The 19,906-nt window shown below is 39.5% G+C and overlaps 1 protein-coding gene across 2 annotated transcripts; it reads left to right on the forward strand.

The window, feature by feature from the left end:
- Positions 1–7,268: 7,268 nt before the first annotated feature.
- ankfy1 (ankyrin repeat and FYVE domain containing 1) lies at positions 7,269–19,903 on the forward strand. Of its 2 annotated transcripts, none has more exons than XM_030747281.1 (25): positions 7,269–7,335; positions 8,961–9,168; positions 9,503–9,621; positions 9,945–10,080; positions 10,242–10,365; positions 11,610–11,759; positions 11,875–12,040; positions 12,168–12,372; positions 12,478–12,546; positions 13,203–13,405; positions 13,507–13,604; positions 14,065–14,266; positions 14,402–14,500; positions 14,631–14,784; positions 14,878–15,046; positions 15,415–15,533; positions 15,851–16,007; positions 16,135–16,335; positions 16,436–16,612; positions 16,725–16,872; positions 17,341–17,431; positions 17,589–17,713; positions 17,812–17,958; positions 18,071–18,161; positions 18,283–19,903. In XM_030747281.1, exons 1-25 carry the CDS (start codon positions 7,326–7,328, stop codon positions 18,413–18,415), a joined length of 3,501 nt encoding a protein of 1,166 aa, XP_030603141.1. In that variant the 5' UTR covers positions 7,269–7,325; the 3' UTR covers positions 18,416–19,903. The 2 variants fall into 2 exon arrangements, with proteins under 2 accessions (XP_030603141.1, XP_030603140.1); XM_030747280.1 differs by lacking the exon at positions 7,269–7,335 and adding an exon at positions 8,421–8,475.
- Positions 19,904–19,906: the final 3 nt, after the last annotated feature.

Below are 19,906 nucleotides of genomic sequence, written 5' to 3' on the forward strand. Positions count from 1 at the left end.
CACGTGTGTGTGCATCGCGATCTGTATTTTGATCTGTGTGTCTGCAATCAGATTTGTAAATGTGCAAAAAAATCTGCAGCACAGATATTAATGGTGCCGATGCAAGGCTGGCTCAGATGAACACTTTACCAGATTCACCACATGCTAACTGTAAGTACCTCTTTCTGTTTGTTCAGTAGCTTCATCAGCAGCTCGTATTGGAGCCGTGTGAAAAATCAAATGCCACTGGAATGGAGACTGTAACTGGAACAGCTGATTACTCAGCTGATGGTTCACCAGCCAACTGATGTCAGCTAGCTGAAGCAGTTAGCTAAAACTGAGTGTGTAGGAGTCAGTGGAGGATCTGATCAGTAGAGGCAGACTAGGATATGACTGATGTAAGAATGGTCAAAGTACTCAAAGCTTTATCAAACTGAAGGAATTATGAAACGAGCATACGCAGAATAACTGTGTATGAATGCCTCTGTGTCCAAAGCCCAGTCACAGTAAATACAGCAGCAGTCTGTGACCTCTGTCAGTACTGACTGCACCATTTATTTATGGAAAATTATTAATACACTCAGATAAAGCTCCATCACAAGAGTCTGGTTTTCAGAAACTACTAAAGAATGCATTCCTTATCAGCAAAGTTTCAAAACATTTAAACTTTATTAGTACTTTAAGCATTTCCAGAGCAAATGCCATCTTCAAACCAAGCAGCTCCCACTATGCAAACATCAGTGTTATCAGAAAAAAAAAAAAGCATTTTATTATTGTAAAATCTCTTCAAACACTTTCTTGGTGAAAAAGAAGTTTTGTAGACCCACCACCTCTGTCATGTAGATCCTCCAGCTGCAGTTTGAGCTCCTCCCTGCTCCTGCTGCTGTGCCTCCAAAAGGAGGTGCAGAGCTCAGCATGATCCACACACACACACACACACACACACACACACACACACACACACACACACACACACACACACACACACACACACACACACACACACACACACACACACAGTATCAACAATAAGATCACATGAAATGCGTATTTATATTGAATATGCTTTGGCTGAGTTTCAGCTCATCAACTTGAAATATATGGTATTTCCTTAGATTTTTAGCTGGATTTGTGATTTAGTAAGAAATGGTGTATATTTGATCTCTTTAGTCTGTGATAAAGTCCCACATGTCACAAATTTGGCTGTATGCATGGCAATAACTGCAGCATTTCTTAAAATATAGTTTAAATCATCACTTTTTACACTTTATTCTCATAAAATGAGCGGTTTGGCCCCAAATCATCATCTCTGTAAATCAGCAGACTTTATCTGATGGCTGATTAAATGAGTGAGGACAGTACAGTCAAACTCATTTGACTCACTGTGTGGCAGAGTATATTTATATTGATGTTGGAGTACACTTTTACACATCTATTAAACAGAACTTTAAATTAGCAGCACCTTAGCCTTTAGGCAATAATTTTCATTTGCAATTATTATTATACCATAAAACTACATTGTGTGGTAGAACCAAGTCTTTAGCTGCTTTTCCAATTGTTTCCTTTGTTCGAGGGCTGAAAGTTTTAAACCTGCCACTTGTAACAGTATTAATTAGTGATGGCAAAGCGAGGCTTTCTGAAGCTCTGAACCTTTTTGAACCATTGTGTCAAAAATTGGTTCGCTACTCGAAGGTTCATTCAGTACTCTTGGGTGACATCTGCTGGCCACAATGGTTGTTGCAAAGCCAACTGAAGCCCTGCAGATGTGACGCACCTTTCATGTGTATAATAACACTTCTTAATTGTGTTGGGACAATTCGTCAAATGACCTGCAATCCAACTGTGTTTCATGTATTTGTTCTTTGTATCCCATATTTAAAAAAATATCTGCCTGAGTAAATCCATCTATGAAATGATAAAAAATAAATACATTTGGAAAATGGTTTGGTTTGTCATTGATTGTAAATTACATACTGGACAGAGAAGATGTTCAATAAGAAGGCAGTAGGTGGGATTGATCCGTTTCCCCTCTCTCTTTTATTTTTTTTGGTGTACAGTTATTTCCTTTGTTATTGTGCTTGGTGTGCAGAAAATGTGTGTGTATTATTATTATTCGGTAATATTTTTTCCACAGTAGATGGGCTTCAATGGTTTCCCTTTTTAGGGACACCTTCCCCAGCCTTTGAGAATATCCTTTCACATGGAACAGAAGAAGGTGGTGTCACCAGGAAGTAAGAAAGGGAGAAAGAAAGACAGCTCTCGAATGATATGGCGCTATGTGTATTATATTTGAATAACCACTGAATAGGTGTGTTGTGATCACTGTATGGCAGGCCGTTTTAACATAAAATCCGTTTGTCTGACTATCCGTAATTACATTTCAGATATCTAAAACTGCATTTTGACTATCCAGAATGGTAATTTAAGATATCCGCAATTACATTCTGACTAGTAAGAAAAATAATTCAAGATATCTTCAATTACATTTTGACGAGTCAAAATTCCTTTCAAGATATCTCAAATTACATCACCGGATTCGTCATTTGACGGGTCACACATCCGTAATTACAATTTAAGATATCTAAAACGTAATTATGACTAGTCAAAATTACCTTTTAGATATCTGAATTTAACGATTGCGTGAGCTGTACTGAGCTGTCCAAACAATTGCCTGTGTAGAATTTCAGGTGACTGCAAGGACGCTGGCCGTTATGGACAAAATTGTAATAAAATGCAACAATATAGAAAGAGCTCCTCAGTATGGGATATGCGGAGAGTGCGAGAATCGTGCACTTAAAGACTGCTTCAGAAATCTGCACAGAATCTCTGATTTTATGTCAGGCCGTTTTAACAAACTGCATAATAAACAATCCACCAAAATGCTCCGTAATTCAAGATATCTCAAACGTCATTCTGACTAGTCAGAATGCTAATTTAAGATATCTTAAATAGAAAAGCCTTCTAATTCAAGATATCTGTAATTCATTTTGAGATATCTTAAAAGGCATTTTGACTAGTCAAAATTACAGTTCTAGATATCTCTAATTTAGTTTTGCCTAGTCATTATTTGCTTTCAAGATATCTAGAATTTAATTTGCACTAGTCAAAACTATTTATCGCCTATCTAAAAATACATTTAAGATATCTAGAAATATGGTGTCATTTAAGATATCTTTAATTAGAATTATGACTAGTCAGAATAAAAAACAAGATATCTTGAATTAACTTTATGACTAGTCATAATTTAATTGTAGATATCTGAAATGTGAGTTTCAGACGGTCAGTAATTCATTGAAGATATCTTAAAACGGCCTGCCATATAATTTTATGTTTTAAATTAAATCTGACTTTGTGTCATCGTGTTTTGTTGATGATAAAGTAGTTTATTAATACCCAGAATGCTCCGACGTCAGAGCCGGATTCCTTTGCCTGGCGACTGAGAGATCGGAGAGATTAATTGGCTGTAACCTCATATTTTTTTGGGCTATTAATGTGGTTTAAGAATCATCATTTTTCTTTTTCCATGCTCGTCCTACCTATGGCAGGCTATGGCAGGCCGTTTTAACATAAAATCCGATTCACCACACTTACATTCCAGATATCTGAAACTGATTTATGACTAGACGTATTAGTAAATTAAGATATCTCTAGTTATATTCTGACTAGACAAAATATCTATTTGAGATATCTCTAATTACATTCTGACTAGTCGAAATGACGTCAGATTTACCATTAAGTTGAATGGAGGCTTCAATTCAAGATATCTTCAGTGAAATACTGACTATCTGAAACACCTATTTCAGATATCTACTGAATTATGACTAGTCAGAAAGTTAATTTGAGATATCTCGTTTGTCATTCTGACTAGTCATAATTCTAATTAAAGATATCTTAAATGACCCTATAATTCAAGATATTTTAAATGTATTTTTAGATAGGCGATAAATAGTTTTGACTAGTGCAAATTAAATTCTAGATATCTTGAAAGCAAATAATGACTAGGCAAAACTAAATTAGAGATATCTAGAACTGTAATTTTGACTAGTCAAAATGCCTTTTAAGATATCTCAAAATGAATTACAGATATCTTGAATTAGACGGCTTTTCTATTTAAGATATCTTAAATTAGCATTCTGACTAGTCAGAATGACGTTTGAGTTATTTTGAATAACGGAGCATTTTGGCGGAATGATTATAAGGCAGTTTGTTAAAACGGCCTGACATAAAATCAGAGATTCTGTGCAGATTTCTTAAGCAGTCTTTAAGTGCACGATTTTCGCGCTCTCCGAATATCCCATACTGAGGAGCTCTTCCTATAATGTTGCATTTTATTACAATTTTGTCCACAACGGCCAGCGCCATTGCAGTCACTTGAAATTTTACACAGGCAATTGTTTGGACAGCTCAGTACAGCACAAGGGGGCTTACGCGCAATCGCTTAATTCAGATATCTGAAACGTAATTTTGACTAGTCATAATTACGTTTCAGATATCTTAAATTGTAATTACGGGTGTGTGAGCCGTCAAATGACGAATCCGGTGACGTCATTCAAGATATCTTCAATTTTGACTCGTCAAAACGTAATGTAGTTATGAATGATTGGTAAGTTCAAGCTGGCAACCTGTACAGGGTCTACCCTGCCTCTCGCCCTGTGACAACCGGGGGTCGGCTCCAGCCACCCCGTGACCCTGAACAGGATAAGCAGAAGAGAATGGATAAAAAATATATAAATATATATAAAATATGCCTATCTTTCCTTAATACAAACAGCAGAAAATATTTTGGTGTTGAATTAGAGCCACATAAATACTTCAAATACTTTGACCCACATTCAACCATTTTTATATAGAATGATTCTTTGCTGCTTTTACTCATTCAGGGTTTAAATCAGAACTGAGGAGAATTACTTGTTGTGGAAACAATTTTTTTTAAGGCGTTGCAACTAACAGGCATAATATAACCCTGAATGGTCGCAATATGTAACCAAGTAAGAGCAGAAAAGATAATTAGCATTTATGCAGTCAAACTGAATTTGTGAAGAGTGTACGATGTAGTACTGCATGCAGTTTTGTAGTGGCAAGCAAAGACACAGCAACTCTGACAGCTCGTGATTCATAATCATAAACGCATACCTTTTATCATTAATTTAACTTATTTATAATTTAGGTATAAAAAAACAAGGATCTGTTCACAATTCCAGGGAAATTTATCACTTCAGGTCTGAGTAAAACCTTTTACAAAGACACATAAATAAAACAGCACATACTGTGACTTACTCTGTTTAGACACAATCTGAAGCCTTTCCAGCTCTTTGGTCATTTCAGTCAAGTTGGTGTGCAGCTGGTCTCTCTCTCTCTCTGTTTCTCGTGGCGGAGACGTTTGCAGCTGAATCGTGTACTGAAATAAATCACGATCAAGAGAGGAATGCTATTGAAGACCTTCTGCCTTGGACAGTTTAGTTTAGGCCAAAAACACCTGGAGAACCAAACTGCATTCACTGCATCAACTTCAGCACAACAGAAGAGAAGGTTCAAATCTGATGATGTTCTACTTTCAGTTGCTCTTAGAAAGATGAAAACAGTCCTCCAAAAGTGGTCAAAATCCAAGCATCTTGAAGCTCTTTATTCAGTATGACACGCAGATGCTAATCTGATGCAGGGAAGGATTTGTGGTGGGTTACAGGGCATGCTCACACCAATGACTGTATGAAAGGTATTTTCTGCTGTTATTGGTGATAGATGAAAGATCATTCTATATGTCCCCTCTTTATGCTGTCTACATTTATTTTCATATTCTAGTGAATTTGTAATTCCAAAATTGATCAAAAGTTATAAAGGCTAAGCTACCATACAGTACCAGTCAAAAGTCTGAACACACTGGTACTGTACTGGAGTTTGCAGTCCAGAAGATTTTATTTTGTCCACCAAAATACAACATTTATTGTGACTGTACTGTCAGGTGAGCCAAATGTATGAAAGCAAATTCCTCTTTTTAATTGTTAGTAATAATATGTTCCTGAAGTACGGCATTACAGATCAAATTTGACCGCTGATTTTATGAGAATAAAGTGTAAAATGGGGATGATATAAACTATTTTTAGGAAATGCTGCAGTTATTCTCATGCATACAGCACAATTTGTGACATGTGGGACTTTATTACAGACCAAAGAGCTCATACACACACCATTTCTTACTAAATCACAAATCCAGTTAAGGAAATACCATATATTTCAAGTTGATGAGCTGAAAATCAGCCAAAGCATATTCAATATAAATATGCATTTCATGTGGTCTTATGGCTGATACTTTGTGTTTTTTCAATTCTGCAGAAAATAAAACATTTTGCATAATTTGTAAATTTTCTGAAAAACTCTCCTGTGATCCTCTGAATTCAGCTTCCTGCAGACAGGAAGAATACGTCAGTAGATAAGACACAAAAACAGAGATAAAGATGGTCGTTATAGTAAGAACCCGACCTGCTATGTTGTTCACAGTTGTGTCCACACAAGAACTGAAGCAGAGGTCAGTTAGAACAATAAAGCCTGTGCGGTTTATTCCCTCACAAAGCCAAACAACTGGTGGCTGAATCAAATGTACACTGAGATCGTGATTTGACACTATATAAATAAAATAGAATTTAATTTAATATTTGTGCATAAATCACTGATTGTCTGTCTAAAGCACTGATACTTATGGTTGATTTAATCCAAATTTAATTAAAAAGTAATTTGCTTTTTTTCCCCTAAGTACAGTGTAATACCTAATTGAATGCTATATTTTGAGTGATGATGGAGAAAAAAAGTCCAGTATTTTGAAACACTTTTAATCAGAAAAATGACATAGCTTTCATAAATATACAAAAAAATTAACACAGCTTTGAATTGTTCCATTAGGTTTATCTTTAACGTCTGCAACATAATACAAAACTCAGCATACAGACCTGCGCATCTCCTGATCCAAAAGCATAAAAGCGTTAGACCACCACGTGCCACTAGAACCGCTTCAATGCGCCTGGGAATTGGTCCGAATGTAATTAAAGGATTAATTGTACCATACCTCGCACCAGTGTGAAAACATCTAGATTGGTTATGTTTACACACATTTATTTAGGTTCTTACGTCACTAACCGTGTTTTTCTGTATATTTACTGGCAACCGATTGTGAGTAAAAAAAACCCTTTCACATTTAGCACCCATTTAAATGGATACTACCCTGCAGGAGGGATGGTAATGGTCATGTGGGGGGTTTTTTGTGAATCATTTGAACGCAGCACCACCGCCTACTATGAGCTGCTTCATCATATCGCGATAGACACCGCCAGGCCAGGGCGCTACTGTTGAGCAACATGGCGGAAGGTATGTGACTGATTATTTTTGGACTGCTTGACACACTCCCTTTTATCCGAGCGCGGTCATTTAACTGTTGCACCGAATCAGCTAATGTCTTCGCGGTTAAGTATACCGTGCACGGTCTGTGGTTGAAAATGTGAAGCATCGCGACACTTCTTGTTAGTGAGAGGCTCTGTCGTTAGCCTTCGCTGATGTTGCTAGCTGAATTGTATAGCTATGAGTTAGCCGAATCAGGCAAGAAATTTATTTTTCAAGGAGAGTTATGGTTTATTAGGTCCTAAAATGTTTATACCATCTTAAATAATGTACAGATATTGATAGTATGGATTATTAAATAAATGCCCAACGTCATGCGTCTAATCAGACTGTCCAACGTCACATTATCTGGCCATAGATGATAAACAGTGAACGTTTCTTTAACTGTTCAGGTAAAGGTTTTTTTTTTCTTTCTATCAGTCCTAGTAAATGTAGAATAAATGCAGAACAGGAGACCTGACAGGGAACGACATTTAACGTGGCCTGTCAGGTATTATTTGCAGCACCTGGCAGACATGCCATGGCCAAGTGCACCGCCTTTTATTTGGCCTGGACATAAGAATATTTGCTGTGTGTGTGTACCCACCCCAGTATGTGGTCAGGGCTGTATGTGGAGCTGCTGGGCAGAGAGAATTTTGTTTAACGTGATTATTTAAAATTACTCTGATCGATGAGACTTTATTATATTATATCATGACTCATTGCCATACAAGTTCTGCAGTGGATTATGTTCACAAATCTTTTTTGGAAAGATTTGGCTGGAAACTCTGAAGCCGGAGACGAATACTTTACAGAGGCATTACTGATACCTGGTGAATTTCATCAGTGGCTTCTCAGTAGGTCCTAAGCAGGAGCTCCAACGTACCACCCTTGCTGTGCAGAACTGGTCATGTGGCTTTCAGTAACGCCCCCTTTCCGTTCCTCATGACCACTAGCCTTTTCTGTAACGGTTTACAAGGGAGGACAAAGTAACGAGCTGCCTCAGCATTTTTTGTTCACTAAAATTTTACTGACTTAAAGGAAGGAAATGGGCCTCTGTGAAAGTCTGACTCTTGCCTGTTGTAACATGAATGTCAGAAAGTGCATTTCACTTGGAAGAACAGTCTAGAGGTTTGGCCAAACAAAATTTACCCTCATTAGATTTTCCTACAGTTGATTTATCAGATTTGGCAATATGGTGTCTGTTTGTCTTGTGAAGGGATTTCCAAAAATCTGCAAATTATGTCCTACTTGGTTTGTTTCTTAACTTAATAATAAAAAAAATAAAAAGTCAGTGTTATGAAAGCAGGGAAGGCTTAAGTAATGTTTCTGAGACCTTTAATGCTATGTGAAAATCCAGCACTCTTTGTCAACACAATTATTATCTTTAAACAGTAGTGATGTTTTCTGCAAAATGCAAACAAAGGTTATAACTTTAATCCCAAATAATAGCTGTTTTGTGTGTGTACTTTGGACCACCCTGTTTGGCTCTAGGTGAAAGTTGCTTTCTTCAAGAAAGGCAGTTGTATCCTGTGTTTACAATTATGTTTTTCTAACTCATCTCTATCCCTGCCTCTTGTTTTGTCTTCTGCCTCCTTTTCCTTCATGTGCGGCAGAGGAGGTGGCCAAGCTGCAGAAGCACCTGGCCCTGCTCAGGCAGGAGTATGTGAAGATGCAGCAGAAGCTGGCTGACACAGAGAGGCGCTGTGCCATGCTTGCCGCTCAGTCCTCTAGCCAGGGCTCCTCCACCCCTGCAGCTGCAGAGACTTTCATTAGCCGTCTGCTGGACATTGTGGCTGACCTCTATCGGCAGGAACAGTACAGGTGAGGGTCAATGGCAGGGATGGGTTGTTTTGTAGCACTTGTTTGAGGAGGCTGTGGGTCATCTTTTAAGTGCTGTGTGGTTAAATATGGCTTTTAGTCTAAAGTGCTTTGTAAGACTACAAAAGTGCTATATAAATATGCCAGGCTATTTCCATACTTGTAGTTAAACATTGATCAGTTTTAGGTGGGTCCTAGTTAGTTTGTGCCTTGTATTAAAGTCTTATTATATACTGTGTTTATAATTATAGTAAATATAGGTCTTATTGTAGTCTTATTAAAGTATTTATATTTAGTATGGACTTGTTTCTCAGTGATGAATGTGTTGGTTTTGCAGTGATCTGAAAGTGAAAGTTGCGGGGGAGCAGCTTAATGCCCATAAGTTTGTGCTGGCTGCTCGCAGTGATGTGTGGAGTCTGGCCAACCTGGCTTCCACCAATGAACTGGACTTATCTGGTGAGCAGACTCGATGTGTTAAAGGAGCAGCTTAAATCATAATAAAAGCCACATTATTTCCCTCTCACCCCTCAGTTTACACAGTAGGTCAATGAATGTTTATTTTGGAGTGGACACTATCAAAGTCCAGTCTGGTGGTGGGGGTTCGCGGTCGTCTCCATTTTGTGTTTGTGGCTTCACGAGGAATAAAAGCACATCTAAACAAGCTTTTTTTTTTTTTTTTTTTTTTTTTAAAAAAAAAGGAGGAGGAGGCAATATAAAGTTTTTCAAGTTAAGTTTTCTTCTTTGTCTTAGGCTGACTTTAAAACTTTCTTGGTTCTCAGATTGCAAACCTGAGGTTGCCATGGCAATGCTACGGTGGGCATATACAGATGAGTTGGAACTCAGTGAGGATGATGCTTTTCTTATTGATTTGATGAAACTGGCAAACCGATTCCAGCTTCAGCTGCTCAGAGAGAGGTAAGTATAAGTAATGCATGTCAAGTTTTGCTGTGTAGCCTACTGTTTAACTTTATCATTGATAGTTGTGGCATCACGCATGCATAATGTCTGGCTTCACTTGTGCATTATAAAATGTGCCTTAATGACACAAAAATACATCTGCTTCTTCACTGGGGCAGGTGTGAAAAAGGTGTGATGTCCTCAGTGAATGTCAGGAACTGCATTCGCTTCTACCAAACAGCTGAGGAGCTAAATGCCACCACCTTAATGAACTACTGTGGGGAGATCATAGCCAGTCACTGGGTGAGTAACTTAACTTGCATGTCCAACTAGGAGGTTTGGGAGGAGTGTGTGTGTCTGGATTGTGCGTGAGTTCTGAGAAATCGAAATGGGAACCTTCTAACCACTTTAAACAGTCCATTTCCTGTGGGCTAAGTTTCCTTATTTTTTAATTTTTATTGGCACATGTATAATTTTATTCAACAATTCACATCTCATTGAAAATACAGTACCGTATTTTTCGGACTATAAGTCGCTCCGGAGTATAAGTCGCACCAGCCAAAATATACATAATAAAGAAGAAAAAAAACATATATAAGTCGCACTGGACTATAAGTCGCATGGGGGATTCATTTGATAGAATCCGAGACCCAGAGCAGACATTCCATCTTGAAAGGCAATTTAAAATAATAATGGATTAAAGAACAGGGCGAACACGGTTACGCCTACATTATGCTAATGTAACACATTCAGCTACATGACGCACAACGAACTGAGTACGTGTCTGGTATGTTAATGTAACATTAACAGTTATTCAGATAACCATAGTGTAAAGAACATGCTTCATCCTCGGTGTCACTTCTAAACAACTCCGCACACTCCATACGTAGACGAAGCGCCGCTTCCTCTTCTGTGTCGCTTTCGTCAGACTTGTCGTCAGTTACAGTTCCAATTACTCCGGCCTTTCTGAATCCCGACAGGATGGTTTCGGTTGTCACTGAAGCCCATGCTTTTGATCCATCCAATGACTTCCAGGAAAGTTGGGTGGCGTATTCTCCCAGTTTCCGTGAAGCTGTGCTCTCCGTCCATCATCCACTGCTCCCACAGGTTACGCAAGACTGCCTTAAAGCTCCCGTTCACGGAGATGTCAAGTGGCTGGAGTATTTTGGTTAATGTGTTAATAATTTCACATATAAGACGCTCCGGAGTATAGGTCGCACCCCCGGCCAAACTATGAAAAAAAAGTGCGACTTATAGTCCAGAAAATACGGTAAATTCCAGATTAACATTTCAACCAGCTTGCAGGGTATTCCCCATGAATTTTTTTTGAATTAAGGCTGTTGATTGTCACCAGCTTCTGCCACCCTATTTTTTTTTTCCTGTTGTATTGGCTCAAGCTTTGATTTCAGTCTTTCACAAAAGCCAGCCTTTCTTCATCTGTGATTTTTGAGGTCCATCGTTAGACTCATCAGACATCATGGACTGGGTCTTATGTGTAATACTGATCCTTTGTTTTTATGTTTGTTTTATTGACTGCCTTTTATTAGGATGATCTGAGGAAAGAAGATTTCAGCACCATGAGTGCCCAACTTCTGTATAAGATGATCAAATCTAAAACAGAATATCCTCTCCATAAAGCCATCAAAGTTGAGCGAGAAGACGTGGTGTTTTTGTATCTCATTGAGATGGATGCGCAGGTCAGTTCTCCACACACGCTACCCATGAAATGCTTTTTAGTGTAACAATTGTGTAATAAATGGATCCTGTTATGCTTTATGCCTTGTTTTTGTTTCTGATTGAATTACTTTTCAGTTACCTGCCAAGCTAAATGAACTTGACAACAACGGTGACCTGGCATTAGATCTAGCCCTTTCCCGGAAATTGGAAAGTATCGCAACCACTCTGGTGAACAACAAAGCTGATGTGGACATGGTGGACCAAAGTGGCTGGAGTCTCCTACATAAGGCCATCCAAAGAGGTGAGGAGGGTCCTTGTTACTTTACATTGTGTCACCCATCTGTTAATAATAATTAATATTTATTAAGTATATTAATATTAATACATTTTGAACTTTCTAAACCTGAAAATTCTTCCTCCTTCTCTAGGTGACGAATTTGCCTCCATCTTCCTGATTCGGCACTCAGCTCAGGTTAATGCAGCCACAGTGGGGGCTGTGGAAACCCCACTTCACCTGGTCTGTTCTTTCAGCCCCAAGAAGCACTCTGCAGAGGTGATGAGCGGCATGGCACGAATAACTGAGGCTCTTCTCAAGGCCGGAGCCAACCCCAACATGCAGAACAGTAAGGGAAGGTAGGTCACGTGACTCTTGGTTTATGACCTCTGTGGGACTGCAAAGGTGGTTAACCGTGGTGTGAAGTATAATTATGCTTCATTTTAATCTTTTATTGTTTTTAGAACCCCTTTGCATGAAGCAGTGGCATCAGGGAACGAGCCAGTGTTCAACCAGCTACTGCAGTGCAAACAGTGAGTCATATTCTGCATTTAAATGGAATTATTAAGCTTGTTTATGACATGGAAAGTCACACACAGCAGTGATTCCCACAGAATAAGAGTGTATTCGTAGTGGTAGCTGGGCCATGTATGTTGAAGAAATTAATAAATAATTTTTTTTTGCATATTTTTGTGATGGTAAATAAAGTAGCAAAAATCATCTGCCTTCTTATTTAGTTTCTCATCTACTGGGCAAACTCCAACTCTGCTGTCTTACGCTGCAGCTTGCTCTGCCCTGCAGCCTTGCTGGTCTTGGCATAGCAGCACATTAATCAGTTCTACACCTGCTGCAGGTTCTGGTTAGTTACACTCAAGCTCACAGCACTTGTACTTGGGCAGATCTTTACCCAAGTAAAGTCTTTGTGGGAATCACTGCGCGTAGTGCTTGATGTTCAGTCACTTAAACTCATGAGGTCCCTGTACAATAACTTGCTTATTGACCAAAGTGACAATGTACAGTTCCTTTATTTCTTTTTTTGTTCTATCCCATGCTGCCAAATGCAAAAGATGTAGAATAAATCTAACCCACCTCCCTTTTCATTTCTCTTTGAACACACTGCACTGCAAAGCTTATGTAACCCTGAAGATAATGCTGTGTGTAACCTGGTCTGATCTGCTTATTTTGTTAGACTTGACTTGGAGCTCAAAGACCACGAGGGCAGCACAGCTCTGTGGCTGGCTCTGCAGTATATCACCATGTCCTCAGACCCCTCTGTCAACCCATTTGAAGATAATGCACCAGTAGTGAACGGCACCTCGTTTGACGAGAATAGCTTTGCAGCCCAGCTCATCCAGAGGGGAAGCAACCCTGATGCACCTGATACTACTGCAGGTGCTGCTTTAATAACTCCTCTACACATTACTGTATAAATGGAATGCTGCCTGTGCTGCAAACATATTTTCATTTCTGTCTCCCCCATTTATTCTTCACAGAAAACTGCCTCATGCAGAGAGCAGCTCTTGCAGGCAATGAGGCAGCTGCTCTTTTCCTTGCTACTCATGGGGCAAAGGTCAACCACGTTAACAAATGGGTGCGTATGAACATTTGGTCGTAAACAAGCAGTTAGTTTAAGATATGTGGTGTACAGATAGCGTCTCTCTCTTGCTTTTTTTTTTTTTTTTCTTTTTTTTTCAAGCCCAGTCAGTGTTTCAGATATGAAAACATGAGACCAGTTGCTTCAACTTATGAGTTTTATCAAAACTGGACTGCAGGTGACAAAGATGTCATTGCAGGCTTATTTTAGTAATGGTTGGAGAAAAGTAAAACTGGGCAAAAGATTAAAAAAAATAGATGTAGCAAAATGACTAATGATGCATCACCAGTGCATTGTAACGTGCAGTGGATGACAACATAAATCACAAATTGTGCCCGTTTGAATGTCTATATTTGTAGACATTAACACAATGAAACTGACACATGCTTAAGTCATATAAAGTAGATTAAAATTGTTCACTGATAAATCTATTCTCAATCCCTTTCCTGTCTCTTAGGGTGAAAGCCCACTTCATACAGCATGTCGCTGCGGCCTGTCAAACCTGACAGCTGAGCTTCTCCAGCAAGGTGGCAACCCCAACCTACAAACCCAGAAAGCTCTACCTGATGACCCTCTTGGTGTGGCTATGCAGACCCCCCTCCACATGGCCATTGCTCACAACCACCCAGATGTGGTCTCTGTCATCCTGGAGCAAAAAGGTCAGTGTAACTTTGTAACTATATGTCTGGAATTAAACTACAAAAAAGGCCAGACGTGTTAAAGGATTTTTGCTTCACCTTGTGTGTGATCCCTGAACATTATGATATTATTTGCTTATTTCTTTCTTGATGCAGCTAATGCACTACATGCCACCAACAACTTCCAGATCATTCCAGACTTCAGCCTCAAAGACTCCATGGACCAGACAGTCCTGGGCTTGGCCCTGTGGACAGGTACACATAAATATGCTTAATAGGGAAAAATGTAACAAAAGACACTTCTGCATTATCAAATTGATCTTTGAAATCAATAATAGTGATTTGTGTTTGTCAAAAAGCACACATATCAATCTGTTTGTGTCAGGCATGCACACCATAGCAGCTCAGTTGCTGGGCTCAGGGGCCTCTATCAATGACACTATGTCCAGTGGACAAACTCTGCTTCACATGGCCATCCAAAGACAGGACAGCAAGAGCGCCCTCTTCCTTCTTGAACATCAGGCAGACATCAATGTTAGGTAATGCTACACTTACACTTGTAATTTTAATGGATTTCAGGAGAGAGTTTTAGTTTATTCTTACTAGAATTATTGTTTCCCCTCAACTACCAGGACCCAGGAGGGACAAACTGCACTACAGCTGGCCATCAGTAACCAGCTGCCGCTGGTGGTGGATGCCATTTGCACAAGAGGAGCTGATATGTCTGTGGTGGATGACAAAGGTGACCCTCCTCTGTGGCTGGCTCTTGGGAATGGTCTTGAAGATATTGCATCTACACTGGTAAGATTTGCTTAAAGATGCTGCTACTCTTATTAGTTCCTCAGTGATATACTGTACACTATTGAGAGTTTATAACTCCACTGTTGTCAGGGAGGGTTTTTGGTTTGGATATGGCAGGAATAATCTGTTTTTCTCAGTATTTACAGCACGATGACCAAGTACTTTAGTGCATTTGCAGTTTTCACCAATAGGAATTCATTATCCGAAATTGTCCATATAACAATTTGATAATGAATTGGAGTATTATTTAGAAAAAGGGTGAAAACAAAGTTGCTGTAAACCATTTATAATCAGAATTTGTTTCTGTTTGGGATAACAATAAGGCGTTCTTGTATTTTGACTACTAGAGTCCTGTTTGCTCTGCCTAGGTCCGCCATGGCTGTGATGCGACTTGTTGGAGCACAGGGCCCTCTGGCTGCCAGCAGACCCTCCTGCACAGAGCTGTTGATGAGAATAATGAGATCTCTGCCTGCTTCCTTATCCGCAGGTTTGCTAATTCTCTTTAATGTGGTTGTGCATGTTGCCTAAACTGTAAATAATTTGCATACAAGCATAACCATTTTGTTGGTTTAAAAAAACAACTATATTTAGTTAAGATAGAATACAGCAAGTTTCTGTATGCCAATGATACATTATCTGATGGCTTAGATTCAAAGAAGATAGATTGCAGACACATGAGCAGTGATATTCACAGAGCTGTTATTGAGGTGTTTCAGAAAGTAAAAACAAGCCATCTGTCTTTAAGCTTCATGTGCTGGATGATAGTTGGCTGCCTTTAATTACTGTTGCCTTGTGTGTGTATAGTGGGTGTGACGTGAACAGCCCCAGGCGGCCGGGCCCTAATGGGGAAGGAGATGAAGAAGCCCGAGATGGACAAACACCCCTCCACCTGGCAAGCAACTGGGGATTGGAGGATGTGGTGCAGTGCCTTCTGGAGTTTGGAGCGAATGTTAATGCACAGGTTGGTCCCATCAATGGACCTGCATGTGTATGATCCTTGACCTCTTTACCCTGGAAAGAAAGAAGCCTTAGTGTGTGTGATTATAAGCATATACTGTTTGTTAACACTGTATGTGTCTTTCTGTCAGGATGCAGAGGGCAGAACTCCCATCCACGCTGCTATTAGCAACCAGCACAATGTCATTATACAGCTCCTCATTTCCCATCCAGACATTCGTCTCAACATTCGTGACCGTCAGGGAATGACCCCCTTTGCCTGCGCCATGATGCACAAAAACAATAAAGCAGCAGAGGCTATCCTCAAGAGGGAGCCAGGTGCTGCTGAGCAGGTAGGACTGTCGTGAATCTACTAGTTTGTTGCTGTAGCATTAATAAAAGTATATAGTGTTATATAATCTCGCTTGACCTCAAACTTCTGTTTGTATCCAGGTTGACAATAAAGGGCGCAACTTCCTCCACGTGGCTGTGCAAAATTCAGACATTGAAAGTGTCCTGTTTCTTATCAGTGTGCAAGCTAACGTCAACTCGAGAGTTCAGGATGCAGCCAAACTGACCCCGCTCCACCTGGCTGTCCAGGCTGGATCTGAGATCATTGTCCGCAACCTGGTAGAAACCCACGATTTTCTTCTGCATCAGTATTATCTCGTGCCAATTTGAGTTTTAGTGAAAAAATAGTGTTGTTGGTGCTGTTCTTATTTTTGGGTTTTTCTCCTTTTAGCTGCTTGCTGGAGCTAAAGTAAATGAGCTGACCAAACACAGACAGACAGCACTACATCTGGCTGCTCAGCAGGACCTGGCCACTATTTGTTCTGTGCTGCTGGAGAATGGAGTAGATTTCGCTGCTGAGGATGAGAATGGCAATAATGGTACATGACTACATTTATTACGATGCTAATGTTATTTTCTCAGACTGACAGATTCCCGGTCTGAAGAATTATCACATGACTCAAGTTGAATAACGGTTGACATCAGTTCAGCAGAATTGTCATTTACTTAATGTCAGTACACGGCAGTTTGTAAAAGCCTGGTAGATATATATCTGTACTTCACCAATAAAATAATTGTATTGGCATTTTATTGCATCTTTATTTTTAGAAAGCCCTGTTCATGAAGTGTTCGATTGTCTTTGACCCAGTTCACAGCTTTCTTAGATAAAATGAAAGTACGGATTACAATAGAGAGCTGCCAACTGGAATTTATTGGCCTTTATGTGTATTAATTGTTTTGTTTAGCTTTAAAAAAGAAGAAGTAACTTTGGTTGGGATCTTTTCTCTTTCATTATTCCACCACTGCAACTTTTGTGAATAAAACTGCATCTTTTGTTGTCTCCATAGCTCTGCATCTGGCTGTGATGCAGGGTCGCCTTAACAATGTCAGAGTCCTTCTCACAGAGTCCAACATTGATGCTGAGGCCTTCAATCTCAGGTACACTTAGTTTCTTTCACAGTCAGATGTGTTATTCAAATACGCATAAACATAGTGTATAAAAAAATTGAGAATGTTTAAAAATGTTAAATTAAGAATGCAACAATAAAACAATATAGGAAATAATTTCTGACTTCTCATTTCATTGTCTGTTTAGGGGTCAGTCACCAATGCATGTACTGGGCCATTACGGCAAAGAAAATGCCGCTGCCATTTTTGAGCTGTTCCTGGAGTGTATGCCTGAATATCCTCTGGACAAGCCTGACAACGAAGGGAACACAGGTACTTTGGTTATTTTGGTTGCTGAAGGTACACAAATGCAATGTTGGTATCATTTATACTTTTCTAATAGTAAGACAGCGACGTGTATTTTATTGCAGTTCTCCTCCTGGCCTATATGAAAGGCAATGCAAACCTGTGCCGTGCCATTGTGAGGGCTGGGGCTCGCCTGGGAGTCACTAATAATCAGGGCATCAACATTTTCAACTACCAAGTTGCAACCAAGCAGTTGCTCTTCCGCCTTCTAGGTAGTTTTTTTTTTTCATTCCTAATTACCCATCAGGCTTTCATCTGATAAAATGACAGCCGCAGATGAAATTGTATTCTGTGGTGATGTGGCCCCCCCCCCTATTTGTTTAGATATGCTTTCCAAAGAGCCCCCATGGTGTGATGGCTCCAACTGCTATGAATGTGCTGCCAAGTTTGGTGTTACAACACGGAAACATCACTGGTTAGTAGTGCGGCTTTTCTGTATAACCATACAGCATGTACAGTATGTTACGCACTTGCGTTTTCATTTTGTGTCTAACTGTGAATATTCTCATCTGTCCTCCTCAATTTGTCGACTCTAGCCGCCACTGCGGGCGTCTGCTGTGCCACAAGTGCTCTATAAAGGAGATACCCATCATCAAGTTTGATTTGAACAAGCCGGTGAGAGTGTGTGACATCTGCTTTGATGTACTAACTCTGGGCGGTGTGTCGTAATGCCGTGGCCTGGATATCTTTCAACCTCTGGCTCTAACCACGCCGGGTCCAGCTTGGCACAATTATTCAGGCACACCGAGAGAAGGGACATCAGTAGCAGGACATACTAACAAGAGAATCCCAGACAGCTGTGGACCATCATCTTTATATTATTCAAGTTTATGGAAAACTATTAATCTTTTAGAGGGAAGTTGCAAATAGAAAGTGAAACGTATTTTTGTTTCTGTTTCAATCAAAGTACCTTGAAGTGAATATAAGTGGCTCTTGAGTTCAGTGATGGTTGGACTGATTAGCTCTTAATATCACAAGCAGGTAGCTGTTGTACACAGGCATTTCAGTGATCACCTTTAGAAGGCGGTTTTCCCCTTAATCTCTTGGGATATTTCGCGATCAGCAGAATTCATGTTGACCTGCCCAAAATACAAAAATTCAGCTCTATAAAATGAATTTCTACATTTGTAATAAGAGTTAAGGCTGCTGTCAACCAAGAGCAGAGAAAAACTGGAGACTGCCCCTTGATCTGACGATCCACAAGAACTGATTTTCCCCGTTTTCTCTGTAATCACTTATTCACTATTTTGTGTTAACTGGATGAAGTGGGACAGACGAGGAGGATTTGAGGGGAAAAAACCTCAACCTTTTTTCTTTTTTTCTTTTTCCCCCAAATTGGATCAAAGCTTTTCTGTTAAATTCACATTTTACATTACTTTACCGCAGAAGTAATGGCACAACTGGACAAATAAGGTGGGGTTTTGTCCCCAATTGTTAAATAATGCTTTATGAGGACGCCTGGGCCAAGTTGAATGGAAATGCTCAGTTTTTAACGTGGCAAGAAATGTGACCAGAGAGAACACCCATTTATCATGAAGAGGAATATACAGCTCCAAAACATCAAGTATCCTCCTCCTCAGTTACAGAAATGCCTAGTATGCCTATGCATGTCATTTAAGTTGTAGCCTTTATAAGTCATGGTTATAATCATAAATCATATTTTTAAATCTGCCACCAAATGATTACATTCCATTTCTGACCTACAGCGAGGTCCTCGACAGTAGTTCTCATCTTAATCCCACAATGTTGCCTCATGTCAAGTTGCTGTCTGGACCCGTCACATTTAACGCTTCTTCATTTCTAAGCCTAACAGGTGCACTTTATCAAGTTCACGTGACATTTCTGATCATTGGGGAGAATGTGGAGTACGAAGGACGGCCAAGTAGTCGGGCCTCTTTAAGTATTGTTAAATTGTACAGATAAATGTGTGATATTTTTGACCACTACAACTGTTTTGTACTTAAATGCAGTTTGTGCTTGTCATTGTGACAAACCTAAATCTTGCCTCTGTTAATCTTTTATGCACATTGTTTAATTTTTTATGCACATTGTATTGTATCTGTATGCTCAGATATCTAGCCTGTCTCTTCCTGGTGTATTCTTTTAGGGAAAGGGAGGACAACTTTACATAAAGGTCATCAAAAAAATAACTGCTTTTGA

This window comes from Archocentrus centrarchus, chromosome 14 (genome assembly GCF_007364275.1).
Source record: "Archocentrus centrarchus isolate MPI-CPG fArcCen1 chromosome 14, fArcCen1, whole genome shotgun sequence".
Taxonomy (NCBI): Eukaryota; Metazoa; Chordata; class Actinopteri; order Cichliformes; family Cichlidae; genus Archocentrus; species Archocentrus centrarchus.

Coding starts and splice junctions, on each gene's coding strand:
- ankfy1 (XM_030747280.1), top strand. CDS start 8,436: ATGTCAGAAAGTGCATTTCACTTGGAAGAACAGTCTAGAG. Junction 8,476..8,960: donor CTTGGAAGAACAGTCTAGAG/GTTTGGCCAAAC, acceptor CATGTGCGGCAG/AGGAGGTGGCCAAGCTGCAG. Junction 12,041..12,167: donor ACATAAGGCCATCCAAAGAG/GTGAGGAGGGTC, acceptor CTCCTTCTCTAG/GTGACGAATTTGCCTCCATC.